An 18,249-nucleotide genomic window follows, 5' to 3' on the forward strand; every position below is an offset into this window, starting at 1 on the left:
GGTGCATATTATTTTGGTCCTGGGGATTGAACCCAACGGTGCTTAACCACGAAGCCACATCCCCAGCCCTATTTACTTATTTATTTATTCACTCATTTGTTCGTTCATTCATTTTGAGACATGGTCTCACAGTTGCTTACAGTCTAAGTTGCTGAGGCTGGCTTTGAACTCGCAATCCTGCTGCCTCAGCCTCTGGGGTCACTGGGATGACAGGCGTGCGCCACCTCACCTGGCTTGGGGGTGCATTTTAAACGGTGAAATCAAAGTGCAAAAACACATGTGCCAGTAAACATCATGGTCAGGCCACTCCAACACTGTACCCCACGCTGTATCGACAGCACAAAATGCCACAGGTATCTACTTAGGGTTACAAATTAAGTGAAGTCAAATACACAAATACAGAACCTGCAGATAATGAGGACCGGCCGTACCAAGTAACAGAACTTGACACCTGTTAAGAAGGTCTTTCACAGAGGTGCTTCCACTTTCAGATCCATGCAGACAAAAGAGGCTATTGCTGTGTCCCAACATTTAGCTCCATAGGAGCTTTATGGGAACAACGGAGTTTCCCACTTCTGTGGAACAAAGGAGTCAGGAGTCCATTATGCATAATCCTTTCTTCATTGTCTGCTGAGCAAAGCATCCTTGTCTCTTCCACTCCCAGTGGTAGGGTCTCAGGCAAATCTCCTCTGGGAAATGTGATGATGTCCATGTTCCTGGGACAGGTTTGGATGCAAGGGTTCTGTCCTCCTCTCAGTCAAAGAACCGGAGCACCTGGGAGGTAAGTCTGGTTTGGGGAATCTGCCTTGGCCGGTCTCGATGGAGTCAGGGGAGCCAGGAGAGTGCAGTTATGTGAGCATTGTTGCTGTTACCACAGGCTTAAGAGGTTGATTTGGAGGGTCATGGTGTGGTTCTCCAAAAACTGAACTTCACCACCACCTGTGGGTTCCTGGGCAGTGACACTCTTTCCTCCTGTCGCCTGTCAGAATGCTCCTTGCCTGCATTTGGCTCCGAGTCCACATCCCTCAGAGCTTAATTTTCAGAGAGCACAAAGAATCCCATCCCAGCAATGCGAACGCAGCTGGCCTCCAGGGCTCTCTTTGCTGTGTTCTTGCAATTCAGTGCCATGCCTATTCTGTTTAGAATCAGCAACAGACAACCCCAGGACCCAGGGGCAGGTTATTAAAACAACAGCTGTTTATCAGAAGATGAGAGAAGCATTCAAGGAAGATGCCCCAAAGTGACCCTTATAACCCCCCCATCCCCCCCTCCCTACTGGCTACCAAGTTCCTAAGCATGGAGAGAACAACCCTCAGGAAACCAGGCAGAAATGGGCTTGGAAGAGCTCTTCAAGACCATCTGGTTCTCTGGCCACATTTTCCCTCCAAGGACACTGAAGATGGGAAGAAACTGTCTGTGGCCAAGTGGCTGGTGGGTGGCAAAGCCAGGACCCTGGAGCAGGACTCTGACCCAAAGTTCTATGCTCATTCCACTACTGAATTTTTTTCAAGGTGACCAAGAATCTCACAAATTGCCCTGGAAACTTCCCAGCAAAGTCACCATTCTTGCCTGTTCCCAGGTGCAGGTGGACAGAGCAGGGATTGGCAGGTGACATTGCAAGGTCATTACAGGTGCAGTTGTCTCTATTTAACCTCCTAATGCAAATGGCAACAGCCCAGATCACACAAAGAATGATTTGTCCTTCTCAAATGCTCCCACACACATTTCCAAGTACACCCTGTTCAGCTGAGGGTGACTGAGCAAGCACATCCACTCTCTGCCCTGCCTACCTCATGGACATCTGAAAACCTCACATCGGCCCTCTCTACTTCTTGGTGAGTCTATAGAACAGTTTCCTTCCTCACAAACACACAGGCAGGCATGGGGTTGCTCAATTAGGATGCACATCCTACGCCAAGTTATGCGCACAGGAGCCACCCTTGGCTCTTCACAACAATCCTTCAAGTCACCCTTAGCAGCCCTGAGGCATCCCTGGCAGAGGGGGTCCTAGACCCTGACTTCCAGTCTCCTCCTGACACAGTCCATGGTCCCAACAGTCCAAGCTCCTTCCCACCACCAACTGTACTCACCTGCTCTGGGGAGCTCCCAGAACACACTGCGGCACTGCCACCTCCCAGTCCCCCCTACACTACTTGTTCCCACGCCAGCTCAAACATCAGCTCTGCTGGAAAACTTCCCAACCCCACTCCTATTCCAAGTACTAATGAATCAGTTCTCCCCCCTCCCCCGTTTCCATGGTGCTTGGCTTGAATCTCAATTGTTTTTATTATGGCCTGAGTTTTAGATAGCTGGAATATTCCCATTCCCCCATCTGTGGGGGCCTATAGGTCAGGGGCACTGACATTGGCGTCTCTGATCCTGCCCAGAGCTGCACCTGCCATGTGTGCTCTCTAAGTACACAAATGTGCAAAGAAAAAAAACTGTGAGAAATACGGAGCAGGCAGAAACATGCAAAAAAGGAGGCCTGGTTTCCAGGAAACAAACATTTTCTCCTGTTCGACCTGAAATGAGACACTCCCAAGAAGTCCCAGTTCCATTGGCCACCCTCCCACTATGAAGATGAGGACAAAGCCCGGAGCCTGGGTCTGGGTGGGAGATAGAAGGGCCCAGGGGAGCAGGTTACTTGCACCATAGCCAGGGCTGCTGAAACCACGGTGTCCACCTCCAGCAGGCTACAAGTGGCCTTGTATCAGACCGGCTCCAATCCCATTTTCTCTCTTTGTGGCCTTGGATGAATTACTTAAAATTTTCTAAGCCTTGGTTGCCGGATCTACAAAACAAGCAGATCTGCCTCACACAGGTGAGGAGGGTAAAGGGACCAAGGCCACACTGAATCTGGCTGGCTAGGTATCCTCAGTGAGCGAGGTTGGCACCTGCTCTTCCAAGCTCAGCAGTATCCAGAGGCAGAGAAGGGCTGCTCTGGCTTCAAAGTCCTCCCATCTTTTAACCAAATACCCCACTCACCTCTATCACCATAAAACTGGTGTTTGGTTACGACACCTGAAGGGCCTGCTAAGGCTTCATGTTCCCTTTTTGTGAATGCTCCAGTGTCCAGGGCTTGCTGAACAACAGTATCAGTGACCCGGATGCCATGGGGCAGCTTCCCTCTGAAGTGTGCCTCAAGGCCATGGGCCTGCGGTCTGCCTGGGCCATGTCCTGCCTTGGCTGCTGCGGGCTGCTGACTCTTGCAGGCATTACTGTCGTGGACAGACCGTTGGCTTCCTCTCAGGACCTCTGTCCTGGAAGACGTGAGTCAGCATACTTTTCCCCAGGCAGGAGGCAGAGAGGCTGGCAAAAATGAACCCTTTCACCCAAGACTGGGAAGGGAAGTGACTTTGGGCACTAGAGTGGGAATGCTGAGAGGACCGAGCGTAAACGTCACTCATGTTGTCAACCCTGATCACAACTCAAATACCTCCTCCAAGTTGCTGTGTGAAGGGCAGCTGGGTCAAGCCACGAACATGGGTCAGATCAAACAAAGCACTTCTGCAAGACCGATCTCGTCCAGGGTGGTGCACAAATGGTCAAGGCTGCAGAGCTGAGGATGGGAGCCTGAGGGTGCAGCCACCTTGAAGTCTGCCCTCTGCGGCTCATTTCCCCCCAGCGATCTATCCCTCCGTGTTTAGTCCTGGGGTCCTCGATGTCTTGGCAGGCCCCCTCCTTCCCTCCACTTTCTCAGGGCCTCGGGTGTCCCTGCACATCTCACCCTGCAGGCCTTACGTTCCTACACCTTTTGCACCCACCTCTGGTGGCACTTTCCATTTGCCACCACACAGGTTTGCACCTTCCCAGCTACCCTCTGCTGCAATGAGAACAGGGACAGTCCCTGCTCACTGCTTTAGTTTTGTTTTTTGTACCAGGGATTGAACTCAGGGGCACTCGACCACTGAGCCACATACATCCCCAGCCCTATTTGTAGAGACAGGGTCTCACTGAGTTGCTTAGCACCTCGCCATTGGTGAGGCTGGCTTTGAACTTGCGATCCTCCTGCCTCAGCCTCCCGAGCCACTGGGATTACAGGCGTGCGCCACCGTACCCAACCCACTGCTTTACTTTTAGCACTCTGCTCGTAGTCACTCACTGCCCGTGAGCACCAGCCCAGGTAGGAAGACCCGTTGGCTCTGACAGCAAATGCACAACTTGGAAGTCACCTGCACAGGTGCCTTGCTCAAACACCAGACACACAACAGCCAGAGGCTGCAGGAAGTTGCAGAGGGTTCAGCTGCAAACCAGTGCTCAGAGCACAGCGACACGGCTTCACTTAGGAGCTCTCAAGGTGGGCAGTGGCACACTGCACAGCTCTCCTGCTTAGCCAGCCACCTTCCTCAGCCAACTTGCCACAGGCCTCAGAACGCTAGTGGGGCCAGGAATGCCCAGTGGTGTCACCAATCTTCTCAGGCACTAGTAGGCACAGAGAGTGCCAGAGCCACACTCAGGCCACAAGAACAGATGCCAAGACCTGAGTGCTAACAATCACCCCAGACACCTGGTGCTGTGTGTGACTGAGAGGTGAAGACACCTCGGTGATACAGGATGGGCAAGACCAGATGGCATTAGGGTCCCTAATTCAAGGTGCCCAGATGTCACTTGATAGCTATGGGATCAAAGTCATATCCTGAGTCTAAAACCAAGGTGACATTCCCAAGGGAGTCGGAGGCTGGATGACTGTGTGACGCCACTCATGATGCAGTGTGCACCTCAACCCCACAGGAAGTAGAAAGCACACCTCAAGCAGCACCCAGGCAGAAGCACACCGAGGTGCCTACTACTTGGTGGCCAGGCATGGGCTCTTATGAGCCCTGGCCAAGCGTCGGAAGTTTCAGGAAATTCCTAATGAAACAGGAAGTTTCATCTTCCTCAGATAATCTCTAGTTCATCCCTTTTATTTCCAGCCTGCAGTTCTCGGTCACCCTCTTTACTCAACTACTGCTCTTCAAAGACACTTTCTATAAGCCTTTGCGCCAGGAAGTTGAAGCTGGGCACTGTCTGGGCTCTTAATCAGAAAAGTGACAAAATGGGTGGCCCTGTGCGGAGCAGCCTTAGAGGCTGCTCCTAACCTCTCCTGCCCACTTCTGCCCTTCCATCTCACCCCTCCTGCTTCAGGAGTCTGATCCCATAAATCAAGTCAAGGATTTCAGTGACTGGCACTTTCACCTCCCCTCCATTTTATCCACTGAAGTTCTCTCATCCGCGATGCTGACCGACCATTATGAAGGACACTCCATCAAGGTGGAAGGGCTGCTTCTGTCTTTCCAAGTCACCGTCCCTCAGGAGACAGGGGATGAGATGTGCATGACCACTCCAGGAACAAGCCCCATCTTCTCCTCTCACAGAGGGTATCCCACTGCCGGGAGGTTCCTTCCTCCGAGGGCTGCCCAGGGCTGAGGGATATGGAAGAGGCAGGTGCCAATGGCAAAGGAAGGACAGGAAACAGTGCCAGTGATCAACAGCCCCAGAATACACATGTCCCTCCATGAAGAGGAGCACTCACCAAAATGACCAGTACTTGTGGGAGAAAAAGGTTTCTGATTTTGTGATATCTCAAGTGATCCAGGACAGACTTGGCCCCACCCACAAACTTCAGTGCCCCCATGTGTTGGAAACCCACAGCCAGGTTAGAGCCAGGAGGCCTTGGGAGGTGCACTATGCTGAGGCAGGTGAAGAGGCAACACACCTGGCAGAGTTTGTAAAATATTTATTACTCTGATCAAAAGTTGTTCACATAATACATGGGTCTTCAATTTTTATTTTTTCATGGTTATTTGTTCTGAATTACTAGCTCACAATCGAAGTCAGTCTATATTTTGCTCTTTAAAATTGTGTTACTGTTTTAAGGAGAAAGTTCTCCCTGACCAGGAAATTACACAATGCAAATGAAATTAAGAATGACCTAGCAGGTACCACAGGCGACAGAGCAGACAGCAGTTCTCCGGCCTCTGGCAGCAAAGCGAATCAAGAGAAAGCCATCGGCACCTGCTCACCCCCCTACACAAAGGCCACACTTCTCACTCCTCACCCTCGCTGCCCAGGCCCCAGACAATCCAACACAAGGTTAAAATCTGGTCAATCTTCTCACTTCCTCTTCTTTGCAGAATATAACTTTTCCTCAACTGGGATTGGAACGATGCCTCCACATTCTTTTACTTCCTGGGTCAGAGGGTGTTTTACAACATTTGGTCTAATCACATCGACATCTCGAGACAAGTGCTCCATTATGCTTTTGATAGTTGTTGTTGGTGCATAAAAATCCACCAAGAAATACCTGCAATAGAATTGAAATTGGTGAATTCCTGTGTTCTGAAGTGTAACAGTTCTACAATGTTGATCATTGTTTTCACTTGACTCTTCCCAGATAGACATCAACTACTCACAAACACATACATGCCTTCATTAAAACAGAAACGCAGCTTACAGCATGCAGTATACACCCAACCTCCCTGGCATTCCCCATGATACTCCTGTGAAAACATGAATGTAAACTAACTTTATGGCAGCAAAAAGGCATGACATCACATACAGTGGGAAATACGAGAAAATCTGGTAAGATTATGGGGTGAGGACGGAATTTTCTGGCCTTTAATAAGACTGGATTTTTTAAACCATCATTTGCTGTTCTTTGTGAAAACATCCACAAGATGGTCTTCTAACTTTCCAAAGAATTTTACAGGTGACTTAATATGCTTAAGAGGTACAGTTGACTAGTGGTCAACTTCATAAACAAGGAAAAAGACTACATTGTATATTCAAGAAATGGCAAGGAACAGAAAGAAAATGCCTTCAACTCTGGGTGAGGAAAAGAAAGCGCACTCATTTCAGAGTGCCCTGGTGCCCGGGGCACCGCACCCGCTGGAGGACACCACCAAGAACACAGCGCCCTCCCTCCTCTGCACCCCTCTTCGTGGTTCTGAAACTTGGAGCCACACTTGCACTCTTTGATTTGGACCACAGCCTGTCTGAAGAGCCGCGTCAGCCCAGTCGTTCCGTTCGGCGGCGTTCTAGCTGGCCGTTTGTTCAGGATCGCCCACAGGGCTCTAGCCATGCCTTTCTTCCGGTCTTCGCCCTCACTGCTCCTGCAGTTAGAAATGTCCTTTGTCCAAGTTTCATGTAGTTCATCCCTCTCTTCCACATGGCTCTGCCAGAGTGCTGCCTGCTCAAGAGGCCATCTCTGACTTCCCTAAAGTGGCACAACCAGCCCAGACACCACGCCTCCCGTCACTGTCTCCCTTGCTCGGTGCTTTCCTCCTTCCCCAGAGTACTCTGTCGCCCTGCAAACTACGTATTTGTTTACTGTGTGCCCCAATCCACTAAAACCTAACTGCCATAGAAAGAAGGACTTTGTTGTCACCCCCAGCATCCTGAATAGCCTGACACACAGCAGGTCCAGAGAAACTCTTACACAGTGGTGATGCTGGCAAGCACAGTGCAACTCTCACAGAGAGCAGTAAAGAACCCACTGAAAATGGACAAGTTCTGCAAGGAAGAAGGTCACAAGAAAAAGGATGACATTCTACGTAATTCAATAAAAAAAGTTCAAAATTTTTAAGCAAAATTTATTATTTTTTCTTTTTTTGTGATTCGGAGGATTGAATTCAGGGTACTTTACCACTGAGACACATACTTAGCCCTTTTTATTTTTTATTTGGAGATGGGGTCCCACAAAATTGCTGAGGCTGTCTTCGAACTTAATCTTCCTGCCTCAGTCTTCTAATTGCTGCGATTACAGACATGTAACACTACACACAGCTTAAATTTCTTGAGTGACTGCTTATTTTAGCCAATACTACTGGGAGAAGCATTCAAATAAATCTTAAAGGAAAACATGTGCCAAGCAAAAACCCTAATCAAAATAGAGCTCAAGTGGCTATAGTAGTATCAGACCAAGAAGACAGCAACTCCAGATGTGGAGCACCAACTACCAGAGCTCCAGCACATAGGAGGCAAGAATTCACAATCAATTGGAGACTCTTCGCATTCTTCCCACAGTAACTGAGAAAACTAGTGTGCAGGATATCTGCAAAGATAACAAAAAGTGAGCACCCACCAACTGGAAGTAACTGACATTTACAGAAACCTTCATCCAGCCAAAGCAGGACACACACCGTGTACCAGGGTCAAAGATTTTCTCAGATATAAAATAAGTGTCAGGGGAGATCCAAGATGGCAGACTACAGGGAGGCTGCGTTCCATGTCGCTCCGTTAACTCCAGTTTCAAGCAGAGGATATCTGTTTCTTGGTGAGGCAGTGTTTGCTGCTTATCAATTCCCTGGTATTTACCCCATTTGTCTGCTGTGATCACCTGCAGTCTGCCAGCATATCGACGCCTTTTTTGAGTGTAGATTGCTCACTATCAGGCGTCTATCATCTGCCATTTGCCTGCCTCTCGCCTGTCCATCACCTGCTTTACACCTACCCATCACCCAACGCACGAGGTTCACCTCCCGATCATCCAACAACAGTCAGCAAACTGATCACCGACCGCCAGTGGAGCACCGGCTGCCTGCTGTTGCCTGGACCTTCACTGTTACAGTACCTGCAGGTTTGATTACACGTGGCTGCCGCCATTTTGAGACAACAGCCAGACCTCGTAGAACCCCTGGCCGGACTGACTGAGCCCCGTCTCCAGGATCCCTCAGCCTGATCCATCACTCCCTGCCCCTGGGGCCCTCACATCGACTGACTGCTCCCTGTCGCCAGGACCCCCAGACCAACTGACAGCGCCCTATCACAAGGACCCCAGACCGACAGATTGAACCTGGCCTCCAGAATCCCAGAACCACACCAAACACACTGGACCTCCAGGACCCCTGCCTGACCAACCGCATCCCGCCTCCAGGACCTCCAGCTGACCACGTCCACACCCTGAGCTGCAGCTCCCCATTTGCCAACACATTTCGAAGCCAGAGGTGGCCATCTTGGATAATCCTGGAAGCCATAGCTCCGATCTTTAGGTGGGGCAAATCCCATCCTGAGACGCCTGTTGGAGGCTTGAAGCTCATTGTCAGGTACCTTTCATGCATCAGGCTACTGAACACTGGGAGGTTTCATTACTATATGACTGTTATACTGTAGATTTTCTTTTTTTCTCCTTATTGAAAAAAATTTAAGTTTTTATTTCTTTACTTTTCTTGCTCTCTTTTCCTTTTGTTTACCTGTCCCCTCAAAGTCTCTTTCTCCCTTTTTGCCTGCTAACATCCAATTTCTTTTGATTACACTCTCACCATTTCTATTATCTAGAACTTCTGTATATTCTTTTCTTATCCCTTTAACAGCCACATTCTACATCCCTCTGCATCCTCTTTGTCCTCCATTTGAAACTGCAGACCTTATTGCAAATTTGTTTGTTTTACTGAAGATAATATTTGAACTCATTCTGTTTATTATGACAATTTTGTTATTGTCCTCATAGGGGCTATGTGGTCTAGGATTGCATAGTGTCTGAATTGGGCACTGCTAATATTGATCTCTCCTTAAAGAAAGGGTTTTGGAAACCTATAGTGCCACTATAAGCCTATAGGGGGAAATCTGCAATACCCCAAATCTGCACTGCTAGAGGGGAAGATACATGAACAACATGAAAAAACAAGGGAAGAAAATGATCCAAACAAATATAGATTCTATATTAATAGAATCCAATGACAGTATGGTAGAAGAAATATCAGAAAAGGACTTCAGATTATACATGATTAAGATGATTCGTGAAGCAAAGGATGAGATAAGTGAGCAAATGCAGGCAATGAATGATAACACCAATAAGTTGAAAGAGCACCTTGCAGGAAGCAAAAGATCATTTCAACAAAGAGATAGAGATTCTTGAAAAAAAACCAAACGGAAATCCTTGAAATGAAGGAAACAATAAACCAAATAAAAAACTCAATGGAAAGCATCACCAAAAGACTAGACCACTTGGAAGACAGAACCTCAGACAATGAAAACAAAATATTTAGTCTTGAAAATAAAGTTGCCCAAACAGAGAAGATGGTAAGAAATCATGAACAGAATCTCTAAGAACTATGGGACAATATGAAAAGACCAAATTTACGAATTATTGGGATTGAAGAAGGCACAGAGATACAACCCAAAGGAATGAACAATCTATTCAATGAAATGATATCAGAAAATTTCCCAAGCCTGAAGAATGAAATGGAAAATCAAATACAAGAGGCAAATACACAAAATCACAACAGATCCACACCAAGGCACATTATAATGAAAATGCCTAACATTCAAAATAAAGATAGGACTTGAAGGCCACGAGAGAAAAGCATCAGATTACATATAGGGGGAGACCAATACCGATAGCAGCCGACTTCTCAACCTAGATTCTAAAAGCTAGAAGGGCCTGGAACAACGTATTTCAAGCTCTGAAAGAATATGGTTGCCAACCAAGAATTCTATGCCCAGCAAAACTAACCTTCGGATTTGAAGATGAAATAAAATCCTTCCATGATAAACAAAAGTTAAAAGAATTTACAAATACAAAGCCTGCACTACAGAATGTTCTCAGCAAAATATTCTATGAGGAGAAATGAAAAACAACAATGGAGGTCAGCAAAGGGAGGAACTACCTTAGAGAAAAACCACTCAAAGGAGAAACCAAGCCAACTTAAAAGCCAAAAATAAGCCAAATGACTGGGAATACAAATCGCATCTCAATAATAACCCTGAACGTTAATGGCCTAAACTCATCAATCAAAAGACATAGACTGGCAGAATGGATTAAAAAGAAAGACCCAACAATATGCTGCCTGCAAGAGACTCATCTCATAGAAAAAGACATCCACAGACTAAAGGTGAAAGGATGGGAAAAAACCTACCACACACATGGACTCAGTAAAAAAGTGGGGGTTTGTATCCTTATATCAGATAAAGTGGACTTCAAGCCAAAGTTAGTCAGAAGGGATAAAGAAGGACATTTCATACTGCTTAAGGGAAGCATAAATCAGGAAGACATAACGATAGTAAATATTTAGGCCCCAAATGACAGTGCATCCCTGTACATCACACAAATCCATCTCAATTTCAGGAATCAAATAGACCACAACACAATACTTCTGGGTGACTTTAACACACTGCTGTCACCACTAGATAGATCTTCCAAACAAAAACCAAACAAAGAAACCATAGAACTCAATAACACAATCAATAACCTGGACTTAATAGATATATGTAGAATATTCCATCCATCAACTAGCGGATTCACTTTCTTCTCAGCAGCACATGGAACCTTCTCAAAAATAGACCATATGTTATGCCACAAAGCAGCCCTTAGGAAATGCAAAAAAATAGAGATACTGCCTTGTGTTCTATCAGATCATAATGGACTGAGAGTAGAAATCAATGACAAAATAAAAAAAAGAAATTACTCCAACACCTGGAGACTAAATAGTATGCTACTGAATGAAACATGGGTAACAGAAAACATCAGGGAGGAGATTAAAAAATTCTTAGAGGTCAATGAGAATGATGATACAACATATCAAAATCTCTGGGATACTATGAGAGCAGTACTAAGAGGAAAATTCATTGCATGGAGCTCATTCCAGAAAAGAATGAAAAGTCAACAACTAAATGACCTAACATTACAGCTCAAAGTCCTAAAAAAAGAAGAACAGAATAACAGCAAAAGTAGTAGAAGACAGGAAATAATTAAAATCAGAGCTGAAATCAATGAAATTGAAACAAAAGAAACTATTCAAAAAATTGACAAAACAAAAAGTTGGTTCTTTGAGAAAGTACACAAAATAGACAAACCCTTAGCCATACTAACAAAGAGAAGGAGAGAGAAAACTCAAATTACTAAAATTCGTGATGAAAAAGGAAATATCATGACAGACACCACTGAGATACAGAACATAATGAGAAGCTACTTTGAAAATCTGCATTCCAACAAAATAGAAAGTACTGAAGACATTGACAAATTTCTAGAGATATATGCTCCTCAAACTGAACCAGGAGGACATATACAATTTAAACAGATCAATATCAAGCAATGAAATAGAAGAAGCCATTAAAAACCTATCATCCAAGAAAAGCCCAGGACCAAACGGATTCTCAGCCGAGTTCTACAAGACCTTCCAAGAAGAACTCATTCCAATACTTCTCAAAGTATTACAGGAAATAGAAAAAGAGGGTACCCTACTGAACTCATTCTATGAAGCTAATATCACCCTCATACCCAAACCAGGCAAAGACACATCAAGGAAAGAAAATTTTAGACCAATATCCTTGATGAATATAGATGCAAAAATCCTTAACAAAATATTGGCAAACCATATCCAAAAACATATTAAGAAAATTATACATCATGATCAAGTGGGGTTCATCCCTGGAACGGCAAGGATGGTTTAAAATCCGTAAATCAATAAACGTAATCCATCCTGTCAATAGACTTAAGAATAAGAATCATATGGTTATTTCAATTGATGCAGAAAAAGCGTTCGACAAAATACAACACCCCTTCATGCTCAAAACACTAGAAAAAATAGGGATAATAGGAACATACCTGAACATTGTAAAGGCTATTTATGCTAAGCCCATGGCCAACATCATTCTTAATGGAGAAAAACTAAAACCATTCCCTTTAAAAACAGGAACAAGACAGGGATGTCCTCTTTCACCACTTTTATTCAACACTGTCCTCAAAACTCTAGCCAGAGCAATTAGGCAGACTAAAGAAATTAAAGGGATACGAATAGGAAAAGAGGAACTTGAGTTGTCACTATTTGCTGATGACATGATTCTGTATTTAGAGGATCCAGAAAACTTCTTGACCTCATCAATGAATTCAGCAAAATAGCAGGCTATAAAATCAACACACATAAATCTACAGCATTTTTATATGCAAGTGATGCAACATCTGAAAGGGAAATGAGGAAAACAACTCCATTTGCAATAGCCTCAAAAAAAAAAATAAAATACTTGGGCATCAATCTAACCAAAGAGGTAAAAGATCTCTACAGTGAAAACTACAAAACATTGAAGAAAGAAATTGAGGAAGACCTTAGAAGATGGAAAGATCTCCCATGTTCTTGGATAGGAAGAATTAATATTGTCAAAATGGCCATACTACCAAAAGTGCTATACAGATTCAATGCAATTCCAATTAAAATCCCAATGACGTACCTCACAGAAATAGAGCAAGCAATCATGAAATTCATCTGGAAGAAGAAGAAACCCAGAATAGCTGAAGCAATCCTTAGCAGGAAGAAAGAAACAGGGGGTATTGCAATACCAGAACTTCAACTATATTACAAAACAATAGTAACAAAAACGGCATGGTATTGGTATCAAAATAGACAGGTAGATCAATGATACAGAATAGAGAACACGGACACAAACCCAAATAAATACAATTTTCTCATACTAGACAAAGGGGCCAAAAATATGCAATGGAGAAAGATAGCCTCTTCAACAAATGGTGCTGGGAAAACTGGAAATCCATATGCAACAGAATGAAGCTAAACCCGTATCTCTCACCCTGCACAAAAACTCACAATGGATCAAGGACCTTGAAATCAGACCAGAGACCCTGCATCTTATAGAAGAAAAAGTAGGTCCAAATCTTCAACTTGTTGGCTTAGGATCAGACTTTCTTAACAGGACTCCCATAGCACAAGAAATAAAAGCAAGAATCAACAAGTGGGATAGATTCAAACTAAATAGCTTTCTCTAAGCAAAGAAAACTATCAGCAATGCGAAGAGAGAGCCTACAGAGTGGGAGAATATCTTTGCTACTCATACTTCAGATAGAGCACTAATTTCCAGAATATATAGAGAACTCAAAAACCTCTACACGAAGAATACAAATAACCTAATCAACAAATGGGCTAAGGATATGAACAGACGCTTCACAGCAGAAGATCTACAAGCAATCAACAATCATATGAAAAAAATGTTCACCATCTTAAGAGAAATGCAAATCAAAACTACACTAAGATTCCATCTCACCCCAATTAGAATGGGATTATCAAGAATACAAGCAACAACAGGTGTTGGCAAGGATGTGGGGAAAAAGGTACACTCATACATTGCTGGTTGGGATGCAAATTAGTGCAGCCACTCTGGAGAGCAGTGTGGAGATTCCTTAGAAAACTTGGAATGGAACCACCATTTGACCCAACTATCCTACTCCTTGGCCTATACCCAAAGGACTTAAAATCAGCACACTACAGAGATACAGCCACATCAATGTTCATAGCTGCTCATTCACAATAGCCAGACTGTGGAACCAACCTCGATGCCCTTCAATTGATGAACGGTTAAAGAAACTGTGGTGTGTGTGTGTGTGTGTGTATATATATATATATATATATATATATATATATATACACACACACACAAAATGGAATATTACTCAGCTATAAAGAATAATAAAACTATGGCATTTGCAGGCAAATGGATGAAATTGGAGAATATCATGCTAAGTGAGATAAGCCAATCTCAAAAAACCAAAGGAAGAATGATCTTGCTGATAAGCGGATGATAACACATAATGGAGGGTGGGGGGGGTAAGAATGGAGGAAGAAGGGACTGTATAAAGGGAAAAGAGGGGTGGGAGGAGTGGGGGGGAAGGAAAAAAATAACAGAATGAATCAAACATCATTACCCTATGTAAATGTATGATTATGCAAATGGTATGCTGTTACTCCTTGTACAAACAGAAACAACATGTATCTCATTTGTTTACAATAAAAATAAATTTAAAAAAATAAAATAAGGGTCAGTGAAGCTGGGGAACCGAGGAGTGCAAGTGCAGGAGTGAGCACTGTGGAACCATGGTCGGCCCCCTGAGTCAGGGGGCCACTGCGGCCATAGTGCAACAGGGAGATGTATTCATAAAACCCGTCCCCCAGGTCATTGACCTTTGTCCCCTTACAAGGGAGCAGTCCACCCCGTGCCCGACTGCTCACGAGTGATGGAGTGAACACTCTTGTTGGCAGCACAGCTGAACCCTTTTCCTGAGGAAGAATGATATCCAGGAATTGTATAGACCATATTAATCAATTTATTGTTAACACTCTGAACTCTGAAAGATGGAAGGAGAGTAGTTATTTTGATGGACTCAGAAGTTTTGAAATCAGCCGAAATGGTTAGATTGAAGACTAGCAAACCAGTGCCCTGTAATGAAGGACACGGGCAACAGCAAGTAGTTCCTTCTGCTGTCTCAGTAGTCAATCCAGCAAGCCCCAGCAACAGAATGGGAGCTCAGGAGTGGGTTCCTCTGCATCTGTGGCTTATGGTGCTCAAAGACATTTTGGAAAACCTGAGGAACCAGATGACTGTATTCTTCTAGGGGAATGCAGTCCAAAGTGGTACCCATTGCCAGCCTCACCCCTTTCCAGCACAAGCGAACTATTTCTGCTTGTGTTACCAATAAAAGTCATATCTGCACCTGGAGTGATTCTCCACAAGAAGGGAATCTTTTCTGTATAGAACTAGTTGATGAAAGTGGTGAAATCAGAGCTACTGCTTTCATGAGCAAGTGGACAAGTTCTTTCCCCTTAATGAAGTTAAGAAGGTGTATTATTTCTCAAAAGGCACCCTGAAGATTAACAATTCTGTTGTTAAAAATGACTATGAGATGACTTTCAATAATAAGACCACTGTCACGCCCTGTGAAGATGATCATCAATCTGATTTCAGTTCAGTCTGATTTCACTGCCATTGGTGACTTAGAGAACAAGTCTAAAGACTCACTTGTAGACATAATTGGGATCTGCAAGAACTATGAAGATGCTACAGACTCACTTGTAGACATAATTGGGATCTGCAAGAACTATGAAGATGCTACTAAAATCACAATAAAGTCTAACAACAAAGAAGTTTCTAAAAGAAGTATCTATTTAGTAGACATGTCAGGGAAGCAGTAGCTGCTCCTCTGTGGGGAGAAGATCCTGACAAGTTCAATGGTTCCAGACAGCCTGTGATGGCCACTAAAGGAGCCAGAGTTTCCAATTTTGATAGACAGAACCTTTCCATACTGTCTTCAAGCACTATCATCTTTGTGAATCCTGACATCCCAGAGGCCTATAAGCTTCGTGGATGGTTTGACTCACAAGGACAAGCCTAGATGTTTCCATCTCTGATTTAAAGAGTGGAGGAGTAGAAACAAGCAACACCAACTGGAAAACCTTACATGAGGTTAAATCAGAGAACCTGGCAGACTCTTTTAGCTCTATGGCAACAGTGTTGTATCTTCACAAAGAGAATGTATGTACCAGGCTCGCCCAACACAGGACTGCTGTAAGAAAGTGACTGACCAACAGAATGGACTATACCACTGCGAGAAGTGTGACAGTGAATTTGCCAATTTTAAGTACTGTATGGTCTTGTCGGCAAATATAGCAGATTTTCAAGAAAATCTGTAGGTGACTTGTTTCCAGGAGTCTGCCAAAGCTATCCTCGGACAAAATGCTGCTTATTTTGGGGAATTAAAAGAAAAGAATGAGCAAAACATTCGGAACACCAACTCTCAATCCTTCACATTCAGAATCAGGGTCAAACTGGTGACCTACAATGATGAGCCTTAAATCAAGGCCACCATGATGGGTGTAAGCCCAAAGACTAGAGACCACAGCAAAAGACTGATCGTGAACATCAGGGGAAGTGCGGTGATGCAGGAAAGCAGTGCTGACTCGGCACAAGTTTGAAATCAGCTAAAACGAAGTCCATCTCTTCCTACCCCACACGAGTCAGAGTGCAGAGCACCTCTGTGGTGGACTGGCAGTGTCCCCTCTGTGCACTTCCTGAGACACAGGCGAAGAACCAAGTTCTCAGAGGGCCAGAGGTCAGTGGCAGTTATCATAGCCAGTCCCTCCCTCTGACTTCAGGCTCTTGTCAATTTTATTAAAATTGCATTATCTTCAAGAAGCAATTATGTTACAAGTAATTGACCCTAACTCTGCAAACAGTGAAATAAATTATGTCACTCAAAAAATAAAAATAAAAATAAAATAAATATCAATAAATCTAAAGGGACTCAAATCTTAAGAAAGATCGTGGGAAAATCTCCTAAATACTGAATGCTAAATGTACAATTCAATGAAGATTGAACCAAAAGGGATGAAAAGAAAATCACAAAGTACTTTAAAATGAATGAAATTACAACATATTGAAAATTTGGGAATGTCACTAAAATAGTACATAGCAAATAATTTATAGTATTAAAAACAATGACATCAGTAAGAAGGCCTCAAATCACTGATGTCAGTTTCTACCTCCAGAAACTGGAAAAAAGAGCAAATTAAATTCAATAAAAGGGAAGAAGATAAGATGGATGGATTGAAGCAGAAATCTCTAAAAAAGAAAAACAGAATAATAATGAAACAAACATTAGTCAGTGAGAGCAATAAAATTGATTTGTCTCTAGGTCAGATCAATAAAAAAAGAAATAAGACACAAATTATCAATATTGAGAATGAGAAAGGTGAAATGAGACAGATTTTTAAAATATTAAAAGGATTGTTGCGGGGGCTGGGATTGTGGCTCAGTGACAGAGTGCTTGCCTAGCATGTGCAAGGCACTGGGTTCAAGTCTTGGCACTGCATTAAAAAAAAAAAAAAAAGGTCCATTATCAACTTAAAAAATGGGGATATTATGAACAATTTTTGCAATAAATTTGACAACTCAGATAAAGTGATAATATTTCTTGAAAACATACAAAGTGCCAAAGCTCACAAGAAGAATTAGATGAACTGAACAGCCCTGTATCTAACACAAGAAATTAAATCTATTGTTCACAACATTCCTACCAAAAATGTGATTTTTGGGCTGGGGTTGTGGCTCTGTGGTAGTGCGCTTGCCTACCATGTGTGAGGCCCTGGGTTTGACTCTCAGCACCACGTATAAATAAATACATAAAATAAAGGTCCATTAACAAAAAAATTAAAAAAAAAAAAAAGAACGTGGTTTACAGGTGAATTTTACCAAATATTAAGGGAAAAACTGACTACTTCCAAAACACACTCATCCAGAAAAGAGGAAAATACATTTTAGTTTGTTTTGAGGCCTGCATTACCTAATACCAAAACCAAAGACATCACAGAAAAAGAACAGATCAATTTCTCGTGTGCATAGATGAAAAACTTTAGCAAAATGACTACTGTAATATATAAAAAGAACAATACATGATGACCAATTAGGGCATATACCGAGAATGTAAGACTGGCCTAACATATGAAAAAACATATCAACCAATGTGATTTACAATATTAAACTAACAAAACAAAA

At 43.6% G+C, this 18,249-nt stretch overlaps 1 protein-coding gene and 1 pseudogene across 2 annotated transcripts in view; one reads left to right on the forward strand and one right to left on the reverse strand.

The window, feature by feature from the left end:
- Window positions 1-5,700: 5,700 nt before the first annotated feature.
- Window positions 5,701-18,249, reverse strand: part of MRPS6 (mitochondrial ribosomal protein S6) — a 72,934-nt gene continuing 60,385 nt past the window's right edge. The window contains exon 3 of the mRNA XM_079154946.1: window positions 5,701-6,283. Coding sequence (XP_079011072.1) covers window positions 6,094-6,283 — 190 coding nt within the window. The 3' untranslated portion in view covers window positions 5,701-6,093. The remainder of the gene's footprint in view (window positions 6,284-18,249) is intronic.
- LOC306670279 (replication protein A 70 kDa DNA-binding subunit-like) lies at window positions 14,632-16,974 on the forward strand (annotated as a pseudogene). The gene has a single exon. The product of its transcript is annotated as a replication protein A 70 kDa DNA-binding subunit-like (transcript).

The sequence above is a fragment of the Sciurus vulgaris genome (assembly GCF_902686455.1).
Source record: "Sciurus vulgaris genome assembly, chromosome: 10".
Taxonomy (NCBI): domain Eukaryota; kingdom Metazoa; phylum Chordata; class Mammalia; order Rodentia; family Sciuridae; genus Sciurus; species Sciurus vulgaris.